The 15,565-nt window shown below is 47.2% G+C and overlaps 2 protein-coding genes across 5 annotated transcripts in view; one reads left to right on the top strand and one right to left on the bottom strand.

Annotated features, from left to right (window-relative positions):
• IRF3 (interferon regulatory factor 3) overlaps positions 1 to 2,304 on the top strand; it is a 38,704-nt gene extending 36,400 nt beyond the window's left edge. For both annotated transcript variants that reach the window (XM_033960221.1, XM_033960220.1), the window contains exon 10: positions 1,638 to 2,304. In XM_033960221.1, the coding sequence (XP_033816112.1) occupies positions 1,638 to 1,790 (153 nt within the window). In that variant the 3' untranslated portion in view covers positions 1,791 to 2,304. The remainder of the gene's footprint in view (positions 1 to 1,637) is intronic.
• Positions 1,872 to 14,802, bottom strand: SCAF1 (SR-related CTD associated factor 1). Of its 3 annotated transcripts, none has more exons than XM_033960215.1 (11): positions 14,591 to 14,802; positions 10,407 to 10,597; positions 9,258 to 9,327; positions 9,008 to 9,105; positions 8,618 to 8,754; positions 8,324 to 8,445; positions 4,359 to 7,805; positions 3,672 to 3,754; positions 3,146 to 3,421; positions 2,833 to 2,961; positions 1,872 to 2,660 (listed from the first exon to the last, which is right to left on the bottom strand). In XM_033960215.1, the coding sequence occupies exons 1-11, from the start codon at positions 14,772 to 14,774 to the stop codon at positions 2,472 to 2,474; spliced, it is 4,926 nt and encodes a 1,641-aa protein (XP_033816106.1). In that variant the 5' UTR covers positions 14,775 to 14,802; the 3' UTR covers positions 1,872 to 2,471. The 3 variants fall into 3 exon arrangements, with proteins under 3 accessions (XP_033816106.1, XP_033816107.1, XP_033816108.1); XM_033960216.1 differs by having other exon boundaries at positions 3,146 to 3,379; XM_033960217.1 differs by lacking the exon at positions 14,591 to 14,802 and adding an exon at positions 10,115 to 10,225 and having other exon boundaries at positions 10,407 to 10,548.
• Between the last annotated feature and the right edge of the window lie 763 nt (positions 14,803 to 15,565).

The raw sequence follows: 15,565 nt of genomic DNA, 5'->3' as shown, positions 1-15,565 counted from the left end.
CACTGTGCCCAACATTCCACCCCCCCACCCACCCCATTTAACCTTTAACCTAGCCAGTGGATCAAATTCCTTCCTCCTTAAGCATTCGGACCTCCTAGTGTGCCCATTTTTATTTTCAGGATGCTGCACTGCCCACCATTAGCCTCCAGCCTTCCTCACCTTCTTTCCAACTGGGGTCATTTCTGCTTTTCCCCAGCTTTCTTGAATTTCATAGTTAATGTTTTTCTTTACATTGCTCCCAGAATCCTGTCTGTGAAGAAATGTTGCTCACAGGGAGTCCCTATCTCTGACTCTAGAAGCTCCACAGACATTATTTATTTATTTAAAAAATTTATATTCCGCATATCCTGCAATTCTACGCAGAGTACAATTATCTTTTTCTCTGCTGGCTAGGGCCTTTCCCTTATCACACTACAGTATTCACTATCAGGGAGAATTATTTATCCACTCTCTTTCCAGGAGATTTTCACTTCCCCACTTGGACCCTTTTGAACCAGAAAGGTTTTTAATTTTTGAGATTAAAGCAACACACTCTTCCATTTCTGTTACCCCCAGTATTGCCTTCCTTCTTCAACTCAGCTGTATCCTGACTATGGAATGGAACGATTCATCACGGCCAGATCATCAGTGGACGTTGCATCGCAACTACGATGAACCATTCCATTCCGAGAGGGGACAGGCACTGGAGAAGGAAAGCCGCCGTAGAATGCCAATCCGAGAGGAGGAGATGGGGAGGGTTGAATTGGGGGGGATGTAGGGGGGGCAACATCCTGCCCCCCCAAAAAAAAAACACTGAATCGTGCACAATGGGAGGAAAAGGGGAGGGTTGAATGCCTTCAATTTGTGAGAGAGAAGTCGAGCTGCGGGATTGGTGGTGGGCGACATGCTAGACCGGGGACATCAGATGGCAGGGATCGTGCAACACGGCCGATTTAGCACTGAAACGGCCGCAATGACTCCATGCACATTATCAGCTACTTGGAGATTTAAATCTATCCTCCCCCACCTCACCGTCTCTATTCTGGTGTTTGCAGTCATGCAATTCAGCTCCATCCAGACTCCTTTGCAACAAGTTCAGAATGTAGTGAGCAGCCCTCGAGACCTGCTAATCCTGCCACCAGCCCAGCCCCACACTGCTGAACACAGCTTCTGGGTCTCTACTCTAGAGTTAACACGGGTCCAATTCACCGGAAGGGTTTTAAGACACTCTCTAATACCCAAGTTACCTTAGAGAGGGAATTGAATAGTAGGGGCTCCTGCACTTGAAATTAAATTCTTGTTACAAAGCACAGGTTTATGTGGCATGTTGAGGGCTTCTCCATTCTCAGGTTGGGCGTGGAAGACTTGTGTAAGAAATGCAGGGCTTGTTTCTGCCTAGGCTTCTAATGGAGGGATGGGTTTATGGGGCACATGCAAGGAGACTACAGGAAGTGATCTGATCTTGTTTTAATTCTGTAAACCACATTAAATACTGCATGCCAGAGGTCCTTTTCACTTTCTATCTCAGTATCTGTCCTTCTATACTGAGCCACGGTAATTCTCTCCTAGCTAGACCCTGTGTCATCCGCATGTAGCCAGTGATCACTTCTGCTTCTGTGTTTTGACATTCTGGATACATCTCCCTCTTTTCTCCCCAGGTCACGCCTGTGGTGTTTAAGATGCTGCATGAGATGAGTTATGCGACTGGAGCATCCTCCCTCCAGAGCTCAGATTTGCAAATTTCAGAGTCGCTCAATAGCGACAATCTCCTCAGCTTCCTGCAAGACTTTGAAGAGAGGATGGAGCATTGAGACTTACTGCCCGGCTTCGAACCTCCACCATGTATGTGGTCCAGTGCAAAGCCCCAACAGAAGAAAACGCCACAGCCAAAATACATAACATATTTCTTTATAAACAGAAAATGAGGGATGGAGTCTTACAACAAGGCCATTTAATAACGCAGTTAAACACAGTGAGGGGAGTAAGTACGTTTACTTGCTCCGGAAGGCCAGGGGCAAGAACTAAAACCCATGCAAAAGAAATGAAGACTGATGAAATGGAAACGAAGCAGGAGAACTAAAGCCACGGGAGTTCAGCATATAGCAGCTCCTTAACGAGACAGGAATATTTACAGAGAACAGAAAGGAGGTTCTTCCCTCTCAAACCTCTTAGAAGTTCTGCTAAATTGTGTGAGAGTCAGCAAGGCAGAGGGCCGATGCAGCCCAATAGCCTCCAGTTTCCAGTCCATGTAGCCACTGCTGCGTCACAGAAATATGCACTGGTGTGTCTTACTGTAGTTTTCATTAAAAGAGATTTATCCATAGAGTTCATGAAATCTTAAATAAAGATTTATTTCACTGGCAAAGAAAATTTTCTTCACACCCTCTCCCTCCCTTCATTTTAAAAGCATCCTTTTCTGGGGAGATAAGCCGGCAGGCTAAGCTCCGATCATGTGTAAGGAAGGGGCTCTTGTCCACCCAAGCTGGTCAGTCTCAGATCAAGGGTAAGGTGAAGGGGCCCTTGTCCAAGCCAACCTGCTCCCTGCTACTGCGGTAACTCGTGCTCTCCTCATCATCCATCTTCCTGCCATGCTTTCGGAAGTACTTGTAGCGCTGGACGTACGCTTTCACCAGATTGTTCACTTTCACAGGGTTGATTTCACCACTCTTGCTGTGGCAAATCTGCAGTGAGAACCCAATAAAATATGAGCACTGCCACAAGGGTAGTGGTTTGCAGCTAGAGACCCTGGGGGAGGGGGGGGAGCCTGCTTGCAGATGGACAGGTTGAGGAGGAAGAGAGTGACACTCTATACTGTGACAGGAGAGGGGGGAAGGAGCGAGTGCATCGACTCACCTTGTGCACTGCTTTACGTAGGATATCCTTGTACTCCTCCTTCGTAATTTCCTTCTTCTGGTAATAAGGTTTAATAGCCAGTTTTACTTCCTCCACTGCCCGCTCCTGCGTGTGAAGCTTCTTTAGATACTGAAAATAATAGTAGCAAAGCAGGTGAGAGGCTCGATTTAGCATTCTATCGAGAGATGTGAATTACATACTCACTCCTCAATATAAAACGGACAGGTCCTGGTGCTGGCACAAAACACACAACCTGTTGAAGTAATGTTAACGCTGCAACGGTGAAGGTATCATTGCAGCTGCTCCGGCTTACCTTATCAGTGTCCCCTCGCCCATCTGAGCTGGTACTGCCCTCTCTCTTTCCGGTCTCGCTGCTGGAAGAGGCTGTGAAGAACATGCTGGAGAGTGTACTTGAACCTTGGGTGATGCTGCCCGGGAGCCCAGGAGGAGATGGGGGGCTGGAACTGCAGCCTAGAGAGCTGTGCAGCAGGTACGAAGGTGCCGAGTGGGCCACAGGTGTGTGTGATGGTGGCGGTGGCGGAGGGGGCTGTACAGTCAGAGAGGTAGAGGGTTTGGTCTGATTAAGGATCTATGCGCAAAAGGAAAAAGACACTCAGCATCCCAAATGCTCCCATGCACACCCTATGCATACAGGAGTGCTGCTCACAGGCAAATCCCATGCCTACCGTATGGCCCTATGAAATATTGCGCTTCTCAGCTTCCCTTGCATTTAACGGACAGGCTCTGCTTTTCCCAGTATATGCACTCATCTGTACAAATTAACCTGCCGCACAGTGGGATAATGAGCTTGACAAGATGGATTTCTGTTTTCTCCTTACCTGATTGGTGGCCTGGATTAGCTCTTGAGCCTTTGCCCTGCTTGCCATGTTTGCCTCTTCCATCTTAAACAACAAAGCAGTCACTGGAAGAAAAAACAAGGTGATGCATTTTGAAACTGCTCACTTATTTTTTATTAATTGATTGATTGGGATTGTTCTGCCTTTATAAAGAGATTCACCCAAGGCAGTGTACAGCAGCTATAATTCAACATGAAACTTACAATTTTGTTAACAGCATAACAGTATTAAAAAGACCAAAAATAAACATAAATACAATGAAAGAGGTCAAGTCAAAATCAGTAAATTGAAGCTTAATAATGGGACTGCCATGAAACAACTTAAGCAGGAGGTGATAGTTTTCACGCTTGGCAAACTACACACTAGTAATGAACTAGATGTGCTGGATTTCAAAGATGCAGACCACTCACAAAAACAGAACATTTCAAGGCCAGTTTTAAACAAAAACAAAATGCTGGGACCTCACCAGCATCAAGGTGCAAGCCCAGATTCCAGAGATAACAGGACCATGAGGGCATCTAAGAACTGGTCACAACGCAGAGGGTGCCCTTCAGAGTCCTTCCATCCCCTGGGATGTCAGCCAACCCCTAGATGCCCTCAGGGTGAAGTGCACTGGAAGTCTGCACTAAATGGCATTTCGCTAGTCAAGTGCCAGAGCTTGGTACTCACATGCCAACACGCCACTCGTGGTGCAGTCTACACCTCCTTGGAGGCTCCACGGCATTTGAGTGGCTTGTCCTCGCGGCTCCTCTTTGGGCTCGGATAGGCTGTCCGCTTCCGACTCATCTTTCCCTGGTTGGTCAAGTGGAGCCTCTTCAGGCAGAAAGGAGACATCAGGAGTCTTGCAACTGCTGTCCACTGTCTGGGAATCGGGCGTTAGTTCCTGCTCCGTGGGTGGCTTGTCTGGGCTGGCAGGCTTCTCTTTGCTCTCTGACTGTTCTGAGCCAGACCAAATGGGCTCCTCAGTGACTCGAGGAGGGCTGGGCATCTCCTTGCTGCAGCTATCCGCTTTAGACTTCTTTAAGGAGTTTTTGCTTTTCAATTTTTTCTTCTTTTTCTCACCTGTTCCTTTCAGTTTGCCAGTCATTGTAGAGATGCCCATGGTGCCACTAGCAGCGGTGCCACTTTTGGCTTTCTTAAAACCTGTCTTTGTTTTTAAACCCTTGACTTTTTTGGGCTTGAAAACCAGTTCTGGGGGCTCCACCTCCTCCAGCTTGGGCCTTCCAACCTTAAAATCCGGTAGCTTCTCCTCAGACTTTATGAAGGGGGAGCGGCTCTCCTTATCTCGGCTGAACTTGACACCAATGGAGCCAGCCTCTTTCACGGAGGTGGTGCTGCTCACCCCTTCCCTGATCAGCACAGCCACCTTTGACTGCAACTTAACTTTCCGGCTGGATGTGCCCTTGTGAGCGGCTTTCAACTTCTTGGGGGTTCTCTCTCTCTCTACATGTATTTTCTCCTTCTCAGCCCTCAGAGCTTCCATCTCAGAATGGGGACTCTCCTTGAATCTCTTGCAGCGCTCCCGACTGGAACGGTCATCTGAATAGCTCCGACTCCTTTCACGTTCTTTGCTAGACTTCTGCTTGCTGTCCTCCTCCTCTACTCTCTTTTCATACTCCAGAGAGCTCTTCCTCTTGCTAGTCTCTGGTTTGCTCGCATGCCTCTCAAACACTCTGACATTCTTGCTGTCTCTGTCATCTAGCGGCTCCCGGTCAGAGAAAGTCTCAAAGCTGAGACCTTCCGAGTCATAGAGCACCTCCCGTTTACCAACACGTTCTGGAGTATGCAGCAGGTCCCTGGCATTGTCCAGCTTCTCTGTAGGGTTCACTGTGATGGTCCTTTTAATAGTGAAGAGGTCATTGTCATTGAGATCCTGGATGGAAGGAGGCACCACCGTCCTGTGGTCTCGCCGCCTCCTCTCAGTCAGCAACGGTATTTCAGGCTTAGTATCATCCAGGAGATGCCGCCTTTCTCTCTCCTTGTTCTTTTCTCTGCGCTCACTCGAACGGCGGGATCTTCTGTCCCTTGATTTGGACCGGGAACGCTTTTTCTTCTTCTTCCCTTCTGGGCGATGCTTGTCTTTGCGCTTATCCTTCCGGGATCGTTCAGTGCTAGCAGAGCGGGACCAACGACGTCTCTTCTCCTTGGAGTGCCTGCTCTTTCTCCTCTCTGTGGATGTGCGAGAGGACCCCACAGCAGAGATGCTGGTGCTAATAGAAGGGGACCAGGACCGAGAGCGGGACGTCTTCTGGTGTGAGCGTTTGCGGTCCTTAGATTTCGACCTGGCTTTCTTGGTTTGGGACCAAGATGTCTGTCCACCTCGTTCCTCCTTGGAGCGTTTACGCTCTCTGGATCTCTTGCGTTCCCTTTTGGCTTTTTTCCGACTGTGGGAACTAGAACCTGACCGTGATTTAGACAGCCTTTTGACCTCAGAGGGGGAAACAGATTGCTTGCGATACCGCTCTCGTCGCTGATTTGTAATCTTTCGCCTCAGGTCAACCCCCTTCCACCTGGTGTCTGTCTGGTTCTCTCCAAAATCTATCTGCAGAGTGCCTTCTTCATCCGAGTCAGCATGGAGCGAGAGGAAGTCGTCCCCTTCTACCACGCGCAAAGGGCGTTCCAGGATACGGCAGCGGCTGCGGAAGAGGCGCATGGGGCTGAAGCGGTCCTCCTCCTGTGGAACAATCTCGCCTTCCTCAATTTCTGAGTCCTCATATTTTCGCTCACTCTCCTTACCGCTACGGTCCCTCCTTTCACTAGAGCGCCGAGACTTGTGGCGCAGTTTTGGTTCGCCACTTAGCTTGCTGCTTTTTTCCAGTCGTAGGTAAGGCTTCTGTTCCACTTTTGGGATGGACTCCAAGGAAACTTTAATCTCTAATTTAGACTTGGGCTCAGCCTCAGAAGCAAATTCTTCTTTGCTGAGATCTACAGCAAAAACTCTTCTTCTGGGCTCCAGCGTCACCTCGGGACTCTTTGGAGACAGTTTGTCTGTGGAATCAACTCCAGATGGTTCTTCTTCATTGATGGGCTCATCTGATGGTGCTGGTGACACTGGCTCAGGGTCAATTTGCAGCCCCATATCAATGCTGGAACTTGGACTGTACAATTCAGGAGTGGGCTCAGCTTGAGCAGAGTCTTTGGAAGTTAGGCAGGAGGCTGGTATGGGATCAGCTGGTATCTCTTTCTCAAGAGTGGTTTCAGGCTCTCTGCTGAGAGGTCCAGGCTCTGGCTGAAGATCCTCCTTCAAGAAGGGAAAATCCTGACTCAAACTGTTGTCATCATAGATACCGGCTAGTGCTTCCGAGATCCTGTCCTCAGGGTGGGACATGTTCCCATCATCTTCCTCATCGTCATCTTCATATGGAGAGGGACTCTGTACAGAGGAGCTAGGGTTTGATCCAGTGGGGTCAAAAGGGTCATACTTCTGATCCTCTGGCCCCTCTGTTCCCTTCTCAGGGGAGTCTCCAAAGCCAAAGTCTCCATTCACATTCTCCTCATCTGTGGGGTGGAAAGGATCATAAATATCCAGGTCTTGAGACCTAAGAGAGCACAAGCCACTGCCCGGCAAGTCTGGGGGTTGCGAGGAGAAAGAGGCAGGAGAAAAGGAGGCGGAGGAGGGAGGGGAAGAGCAGCTGGAATCCGCCTTCTCCAGGGCATTCATAGGTGTTTGTGTACACTGAGTACCAGAGGTGGAAGAATTCCCACCTCCTTCATTTAGAGGCCTTTGCTGTCCATTGGACACCCCACTCCCATTTCCCAGAGTCAGTCCCCAGCACTGCGGAGGACCTGAGTTCTGCTCCGCACCAGATTCAGATGTCCGACTATACCCCAGAGTGTCCAATGCTCTTCGACTAAAGAAAGTGCTGAAGGGATCTTCCAAAGAAGTGGAGAGAGCAGGGAGCCCCAGTGTGTTATAACGCTCCCCAGAGACAGACTCCACATCTCCACAGCCATCGGGCCTGCTAAATCTAGTCCTGGGGCCCACGGATCCCTGGAGAGAGGACACATCTGATGAACTTTCAGAGTCTGTGTGAGGCAGGGCATCAAACAAGGTGCTACAGAGATGGAAGGGCAACTGTCTGCTTTTCCAAGAACATGCAGGTGGCTGAAGGCACGCTGTTGAAAAAAGAAACAGCAACCATTAGGACAGGAGTTAATTTATCTTAAACAAGAAATTTTCACAGGAAAAATAAACAGTAAAGGGGTAAAATAAACTGAGGAGTAAAAAAAAAAAAAAAAGAACATGATAAGTGAGAGAAAAGGAAGAGGGTAGACAGAAACCAGCGATGAAGAGTAAATTCATGCAGAATGAATAAGGTAAACACACAGAGGACGAGGAAGACAATTAGGAGTGGAGCTTAAGGCTTTAGGGGTGGTGGTGATCAAGACTAGGTGATGCCAATCTGGTGCATATGTGGGGAGGGGGGTACTTCAAGTTTTGGTGCATTTCTGTGAAGAGAAAGGCCTGTCTCAGGAGACGTAGCTAAGGCTCCAAAACTGCACCTCAAGTTTTTAAGAATGCATCTTCAAAACAGAGGCTCAGATTTTGAAGGAAGGTTGGTTTATCAGGAGATGAACCTCTAGTTTTGAGGATGCAATAGAGAAAGTTGATCAGTTCTTGTTCACCATCATACCTGAGTTTTTAATCCTGCGGTGCTGATCTCTTCTGAAAACAGATTGCAAAGTGGGACAAGTTTCTCCATGATCCATCCAGACCTCAGCCACCAGCTCCACCTCGGCCACCTCCTCATCATCACTACAGCCAAGAGATAAAGGAATGAGATCTAGAACCAGTTTTTATCCCTTATCCCAAGCTGGTTGATCCCTGGAGCAGCAGTAGGAAAATCTCAATAGCTCATCTGCCTGCCAAAATAAAAGGACTAGGTTTACCCTATATTCCATTCTGAGCCACCTCTGTCTATACTCACTAAGTAACTCCTAACTCCGTGGTCCCCTCCATGTTGGGGCAGGAATGGGGGTGCACAGGACCTCCATTGCACATCTTTTCCAGGTACTCCAAGGCCCCAGCCAGACCGCAGAGCACACCCAGGGCGGCTTCGGGAGCCTAGGAGAGAGAGAACCGTGACTTGGTCACTGCCTCCCAGTACAACGCACCAATTAAATTAATCAGTCATTGTCCTTGATGTCACTCAATACCCAAAATAGTACACAAGTGAATTCAGTAATAGCCATGACAGGTATGTATTAGTAACCTACAGGAAGAAAAGATTTAATTCAGTAATAATCTATACTGCTAACAATTGGAGGAGAACACTTTTCTCCCGTTCCAGACACCAGCAATTGAGGGTTATACTCACGGCCTTTCCAGTGTCCCATTCTAGGTCAGTCCTTCCCATCTCCCCAGTACCCTTCTTCTGACACAGCTGCCATCTCTTGATGAAAGGTTCCTCTGCATCTGAAAGCGAGAAAGGGAGTCAATAACACTCACAGGCACTGTCAAAAGGAAAAAGAAATCTGTGACAGGCAGAGGGAGGAAAGCATGCACAATGAAAGGTTCCTATTGCCGTGTCTGTCCTGAGCCCTGGCCATGTGAACAGGGTAAAATACCTGGCACTTCACAACGATCTTCTCTGCTCTCGGGGATCGGGCTGCTCCCCACTGCTTCTTGCACACACCTCTGAAAGAAAGTGAAGAAAAATACATAACAATAAGGAGATGGGGAGGGGAAACAAAAAAAAAAATAATACGCTCAATTTTAAGGGGCCAAAAAGCAGCCTCTAGCAGCTGGTGGAAAGTAAACATACTTAGCACCAGCGTGGAGTATTTCTTTCTCTCACACCAGTTTGTCTAAAGCCACCTCCCTTAAAAAGCACTTCCAAGCATCACAGCTGCTGTCACTGTGATAACGCGTGAATTTCATCTAATATTCATATTTAACAATGCACAGTGTTCTCAATGGGAAACTGAAGGCTCCTACTTAAAAACTAAAGAGAAGCCTGAAAAGACAAGCACATCTTTACCTTCTTGTGAAAAGTGTAAGTAACAGAGTCAGTAACCTCTTGAATACAAACAGGCAATAACTGCAAAGAGTGGGTTCAACCACTGAAAAAACTCCTGTCAGTGATATAATTAAAATCCTTAACACAAAGCACAACACAAAAATTCCAGAAAAGAGAAGATATGACCCATTAACCCAACGCTTATCCGTCTTTTGTGGCCTCTGAAGTGCTGGGCAATGTCACTTTTACGAACTGCCCATCCAAGTCACAACCCCAAACATGGGCGAGGCCATGACTCACACTTTGAGAAGCCCTGCCCTAACCAATGACAACCCCTGAACCCCAGCATCAACGCTTGATCTGATAATTAACAGGCAGTCAGTACAAATTTCTCTAATGCAATGCTTTTTCTGAGCTCCCGATGACTGCCTTTAAAAGCGGACATATAAATGAGTGAAAAACTACCTGAAACTTGTCAATCGATAAAATGGTCTCAATCTGCACCTTTTTGAAACGCAGATTGCACAACCTTCATGCATTCAGTTTTCAACGGAGAAGACAAACGTCCAGAGGAATCTGAAGAACAGAGGCTCTTATGGTTATTACAAAACCATGACATGTCTCCAAAATATGTAGTAATGGGGCCCTGTCAATCTCATTCTTACTAGGAAATAGTATACCTCATCGGCAAAAGGAATATTTCAACTGACCTTTGGTGGGGGGAGGGGGAGGTTTGTTCAGTGCTGGAAACCCTTACCAAGTCCAGAATCAATCCACTACATGGGATTGCTGGTCGGCAGGTCTCTGCTTGCTGCCCGGTTGCCTGCGTTTCTGTCTTCGTCACAGACGTGGAAGTGCCTTCCTCAGGGGCCCCTGATGAATCATCCTCCGGACTTTTCTGATCATGACTGTCTTCCTCCTCCATCCCTGTAACCTCTAGCAGTGAGTCTAAGGAAGGAAACACAAGGTGCTCAGTGAGAACAGCAGTGTGTTCTTAGGTCTTCTCCGCTGCAAAGTCTCTTGTACACAACATGGCTGCCAAGATCCTATTCTCGTTGCTCTCTTAACCAACACAGCACCGATGCAGTAAAGTGTACTGGGCTCTGTGTGCACAATTTTGTGGGCAAGGCACCCTATGTAAAAACAGGTCCTGTGAATGAGTAACCTACATGCAGAGCCTCACAGATGCCAGCACACTTAAATCCTATGCCAATGAGGCTTTTAGTAATTCAGTACAGATGCAGAGAAGTGCACAGAAGACCAAAAGGCTGCGCCAAAGGTTAGCTCATTTGGTGGCCAGTGCTGGTGAGGATTTCATACACTTTACTACGAGCATGTAAAACTGCAACTTTTTCCTCTGTCCCAAACTGGATAAATGAAAGGCAATCACAGTTAACCAGAAATAAAGCCATTCAATGATGACATCAGTCTCCATCTGCATCAGGAGTACCATCATTGCAACTCTCCTAAACCTAGCAACCTTCTTCCAATCCAGCATTCAAAGATTAAAAAAATCTGGCACAAATGTATCAAACCACCAAAATAAGTGGACTCAATGTGCAATACTCAGAACAGACTCTCCCTTCAATCTTAGTGCTTGAAATAGGACAGGAGTCTCACGTCTCTGAACCTGCCTCACACTAGCCCTCGATGACTATCTCGGGAATAGAAAGCAGACAGAATGTTCTCAGATTTGGACTAAAATAGAGGCATCAGGTCGCTCTTTTGATTAACTTTATAGGTCGACTTTGATCACAAAAATAAGTTACATAACAAAACATATGACAATGAAATAAAACACAAGAGCAGAAAGGCATGAAGAGTCCCCACTTTGTACAAGGTCTGGCTGATCATATGGCCCGCCAGCTATCCTAATCTCCATATTTTTTGAATAGGGCAGATTTCTCCTGCTAACCTCTGTTTCCACATCTCTGTGGAAGGAAGGGACTAACGCCTTCTAGTTATAGCTCAAGTTGAGTTCTACTTGCTTAACTCCCAGTGCTCAGAGGGCTTGCAATATGTTTGTACCCTGACCTCACTGGTTCACAGCCGATTTGCTCTAACCATTAGGCTATGCCAGGGCTAGAAAATTCCGGTCCTCGAGAACCACAGGCAGGTCAGGTTTTCAGGATATCCACAATAAATATGCACGAGATAGATGTTAATCTCAAGGAGGCAGTGCATGCAAATCCATCTCATACATATTCATTGTGGATTTCCTGAAAACTTGACCTGCCTGTGGCTCTCGAGGACCAGAATTGCCTAGCCCTGCCGTAGGCCATTGCTCCTCTATAGGTGTTTACAATCGAAAGATATTTCCCCCCCCCACCAATTTTTAACCTCATTTCAAAGGAGCCTAGGGCAAACCTGTGCCTTCCTCTGTAAGCTGGTAAGAGTAATGGTAATGGGATTCGACATACTGCCTTTCTGGAGTACCGTCAAAGTGGTTTACAATTATTATATGCAGGTACATGTACTTTCAAACTAACTCCTACACTTGGCCAGTAAATCCTGCTAGAATGACCCCCAAAGTAATACCAGCTCATTACAAGAACAGAAAATGTGATTTACAAAACTATTGTGACTCAACGCCTTGACGACCTAACTCTGATGTTCTTTTTGTGCTGTAGTTTTCTACCATCATTCCCCTCATTTTAATGTGTTGCTGTCCATGGATATTATGTAGGTACAATTGTGCAACTCTTATGATATTGTTTTTATACTGATTGTTTTGCTTTATTACTGTTCAATACAAATTTACAAACAAACAAAAACAATGAAATGTGATTTAAAAAAAGAACCTCAACTTACAGGTCCCTAATGACTAGGGACCTGTAAGCACATCTGTCGGGTGTCCAGGTATAGAAATATGCAAGGTCAGTGTCTGCTCAAAAGAGCACAGAAACAAGCTCATCTGCCACATAGCCTCACTCACAGCCAGGGAACTCCCAGATTACAAGCTATGATTTATAGCAAGAGAAAATAAAAGATTCTGTATATGAGAGTAAAAGACCAAACCCTCAACAAAGGGGCAATGGAGCCAAACTTCCCCAAAACACAACACCTCCACTGGCACCCCCTTACTCAAAGAAGAAATTAACACTCAATTCCATCCCACAAAATTAACAAAACCATAACCTCTCAATCCACAGCCTTCCCAAAGCAGAAAAATTAGATTAAGCTTCCACTCTACACACCTTACCCCAGATCAAAGAGAGATGCTACCTCTCACTGTACTGTTTGACTTTTTGGGAGCACAAAATAAACAAAAATAAAGTCATCATAACAAAAACATATAAGATTAAAAGGAAACTCAGTTCTTACACAAGCAAATGCACAATAACCTGCATTGGGAGGTTCATGCCTTTTTCTGGTGGGGGAAGGAGTTCAGTGTTGGTATTACTCTTTGGAGGGGGGAGTTACATTATCCAATTTGACATGGACAAGAGGACACGAAATGAAGCTAAGGGGGAACAAGTTCAGGACTAATATTAGGAAGTTCTGCTTCACTCAGGGAATGGTTGACACTTGGAATGCTCTCTCAGAGGAGATTATTGCGGAATCGACCGTCCTAGGATTCAAAAGCAAACTAGATGCACATCTCCTTACGAGAGGCATAGAAGGATATGGGTGACTAAAAATTACGCAAGGTGTACACCTGACAGGACTTCCGCGTGTGCAGATCACCGGACTTGATGGACCATAGGTCTGATCCGGAAATGGCGCTTCTTATGTTCTTAACATTATTTTGGCTCAGGGTGGTTTTCAAAATTAGTGTTTCCTATTTGTGGGTGGGGAGAAGCCGAGTATCAGCATATCTTTTTCAGGGGGGGGTAATGGGAGGTTAATGCAATTTCCTGGTTGCGAGGAGAATTGCGTGTTACTAATTCTTTTTCTCGCAAGGGGGAATGGGAGGCTAATGTCATTTTTCAGAGAGGGATTGAATATTACTATTTTCTCTATGGCGGGGGATGATTAATGTCATTTTTCTGGTGGGGAGAGGGATTGAATCCTGATTGGTAAATAGTATATTGTTCTTATAGTGTGTTTATTTTAGTTGATTTTAATGCATTTTTAATCAATTGTATTTTACTAATTGATTGTATACTTTTTATTGTATATGAACCGCCTAGAACTATCTGGTATGGTGGTATACAAAAATAAAATTATTATTATTACTGAATATTACTAGTTTCTCTTTGGTGGGGGGATCAATGTCATTTTTCTGATGGGGAGAGGGACTGAATATTACTATAAACTCTTTGGCATGGGGGGGTTAATGCCATTTGAATATTACTAGTTTCTCTTTGGTGGGGGGATCAATGTCATTTTTCTGGTGGGGAGAGGGACTGAATATTACTAGTTTCTCTTTGGTGGGGGGATCAATGTCATTTTTCTGGTGGGGAGAGGGACTGAATATTACTATAAACTCTTTGGCACGGGGGGGGTTAATGCCATTTGAATATTACTAGTTTCTCTTTGGTGGGGGGATCAATGTCATTTTTCTGGTGGGGAGAGGGACTGAATATTACTAGTTTCTCTTTGGTGGGGGGATCAATGTCATTTTTCTGGTGGGGAGAGGGACTGAATATTACTAGAAACTCTTTGGCATGGGGGGGTTAATGCCATTTGAATATTACTAGTTTCTCTGTCGTGGGGGGGTTGTTTACGGTCTTCATCTCTGTTCTTGGGGGAGGGAGTTATTGGGAGGTTCATACACGTTTCCTGGTTGGGGGAGAGTTAAACGTTTCTAATTTTTTGGGGGGGAGGGGGAGGTGAAGGTCGTTTTCCTTGGTGGGGGGGCGATTGTCAGCATCTCTTTTTCAGGGGGGGAGAATCCACCAGTGACCCCCCCTGCCCCACCCCCTGCAATGGAACGAGGGGCTCCCAGCCGAGCCCTCCACTCCCCTCAGTGCCCCCTCCTTCCGTCCCCGCACCCACCTGGCCGCCCTGGGCTTCGCCTCGCCGCTCCCCGGCCGCTACAACAAAAGGAGCCTCCGCAGGGCCGCCGCGGCCGCCATCTTACCCCGCAGCTCCGCCGCGCGCGCTGCATGACGGCCCTTGTAGTCCGCAGAGGCGGAAGCTGCGCCCGGGCCGAGGGCAGGCGGACCACCGCGCCCGGCATGCGCTGCGTCCGCGCCTGCGCACACCGCGCCGCCCTTGCACCAGCCGGCACCGACGCGTCACCGCGCTGATCCCTGGGAGACGAAGTCCACGGGCGGGAGGACAAAGGCGAACGCAGCAGAGTCAGGACTACGACTCCCAGCAGAGCCCGCGCGGGGTTGACAGCCCGCGGCCTGCGACGGAACCAACACTCCCTGCTCAGGAAATATGTCAATCCTGAAGGGAGAGGAGGAGGCTTCGGCGACCCCTTCTGAGTCTGACCCCCAGCACTGCACACCTAACTTCCAACCACCGTCCAAGTCTCTATGAGAGAAAAGACACCCCCAAATACTAAGCATTGAGAATAAACATATCCCCAACACTGAACCCTAAGAGCAAACAACCCCCCCTCCTCCAAACAAACACATCCCCCTTCAGGATCCAATCCCCCAACACCAAGCAATGAGAACAAACACATCCCCAACATTGCACCCTAAGAGCAACCTCCACCCAACCAAAAACATCCCCCTAAACCCCAACACTGAACCATAAAAGCAAACCCCCCCCCCCCCTTAACCAAAGACATCTCCCTTCAGGATCCAAACCCCAACACTAAGCATTGAGAACAACAAACCCCAAATATTGCAACCTAAGAACAACCCCCCCCCCCCCCCGCACCCCAACCAAAGACATCCCCCTTCAGGAACCAAACCCCAACACTAAGCATTGAGAACAAACAAGCCCCCAATATTGCAGCCTAACAACAAACATAACCCCCAACACTGAATCCTTAAAGCAAACACAAGCACAATC

This window comes from Geotrypetes seraphini, chromosome 10 (genome assembly GCF_902459505.1).
Source record: "Geotrypetes seraphini chromosome 10, aGeoSer1.1, whole genome shotgun sequence".
Classification (NCBI taxonomy): Eukaryota; Metazoa; Chordata; class Amphibia; order Gymnophiona; family Dermophiidae; genus Geotrypetes; species Geotrypetes seraphini.
Note: the sequence above shows the minus strand (reverse complement) of the source record. Positions and strands in the feature narration are given on the sequence as shown.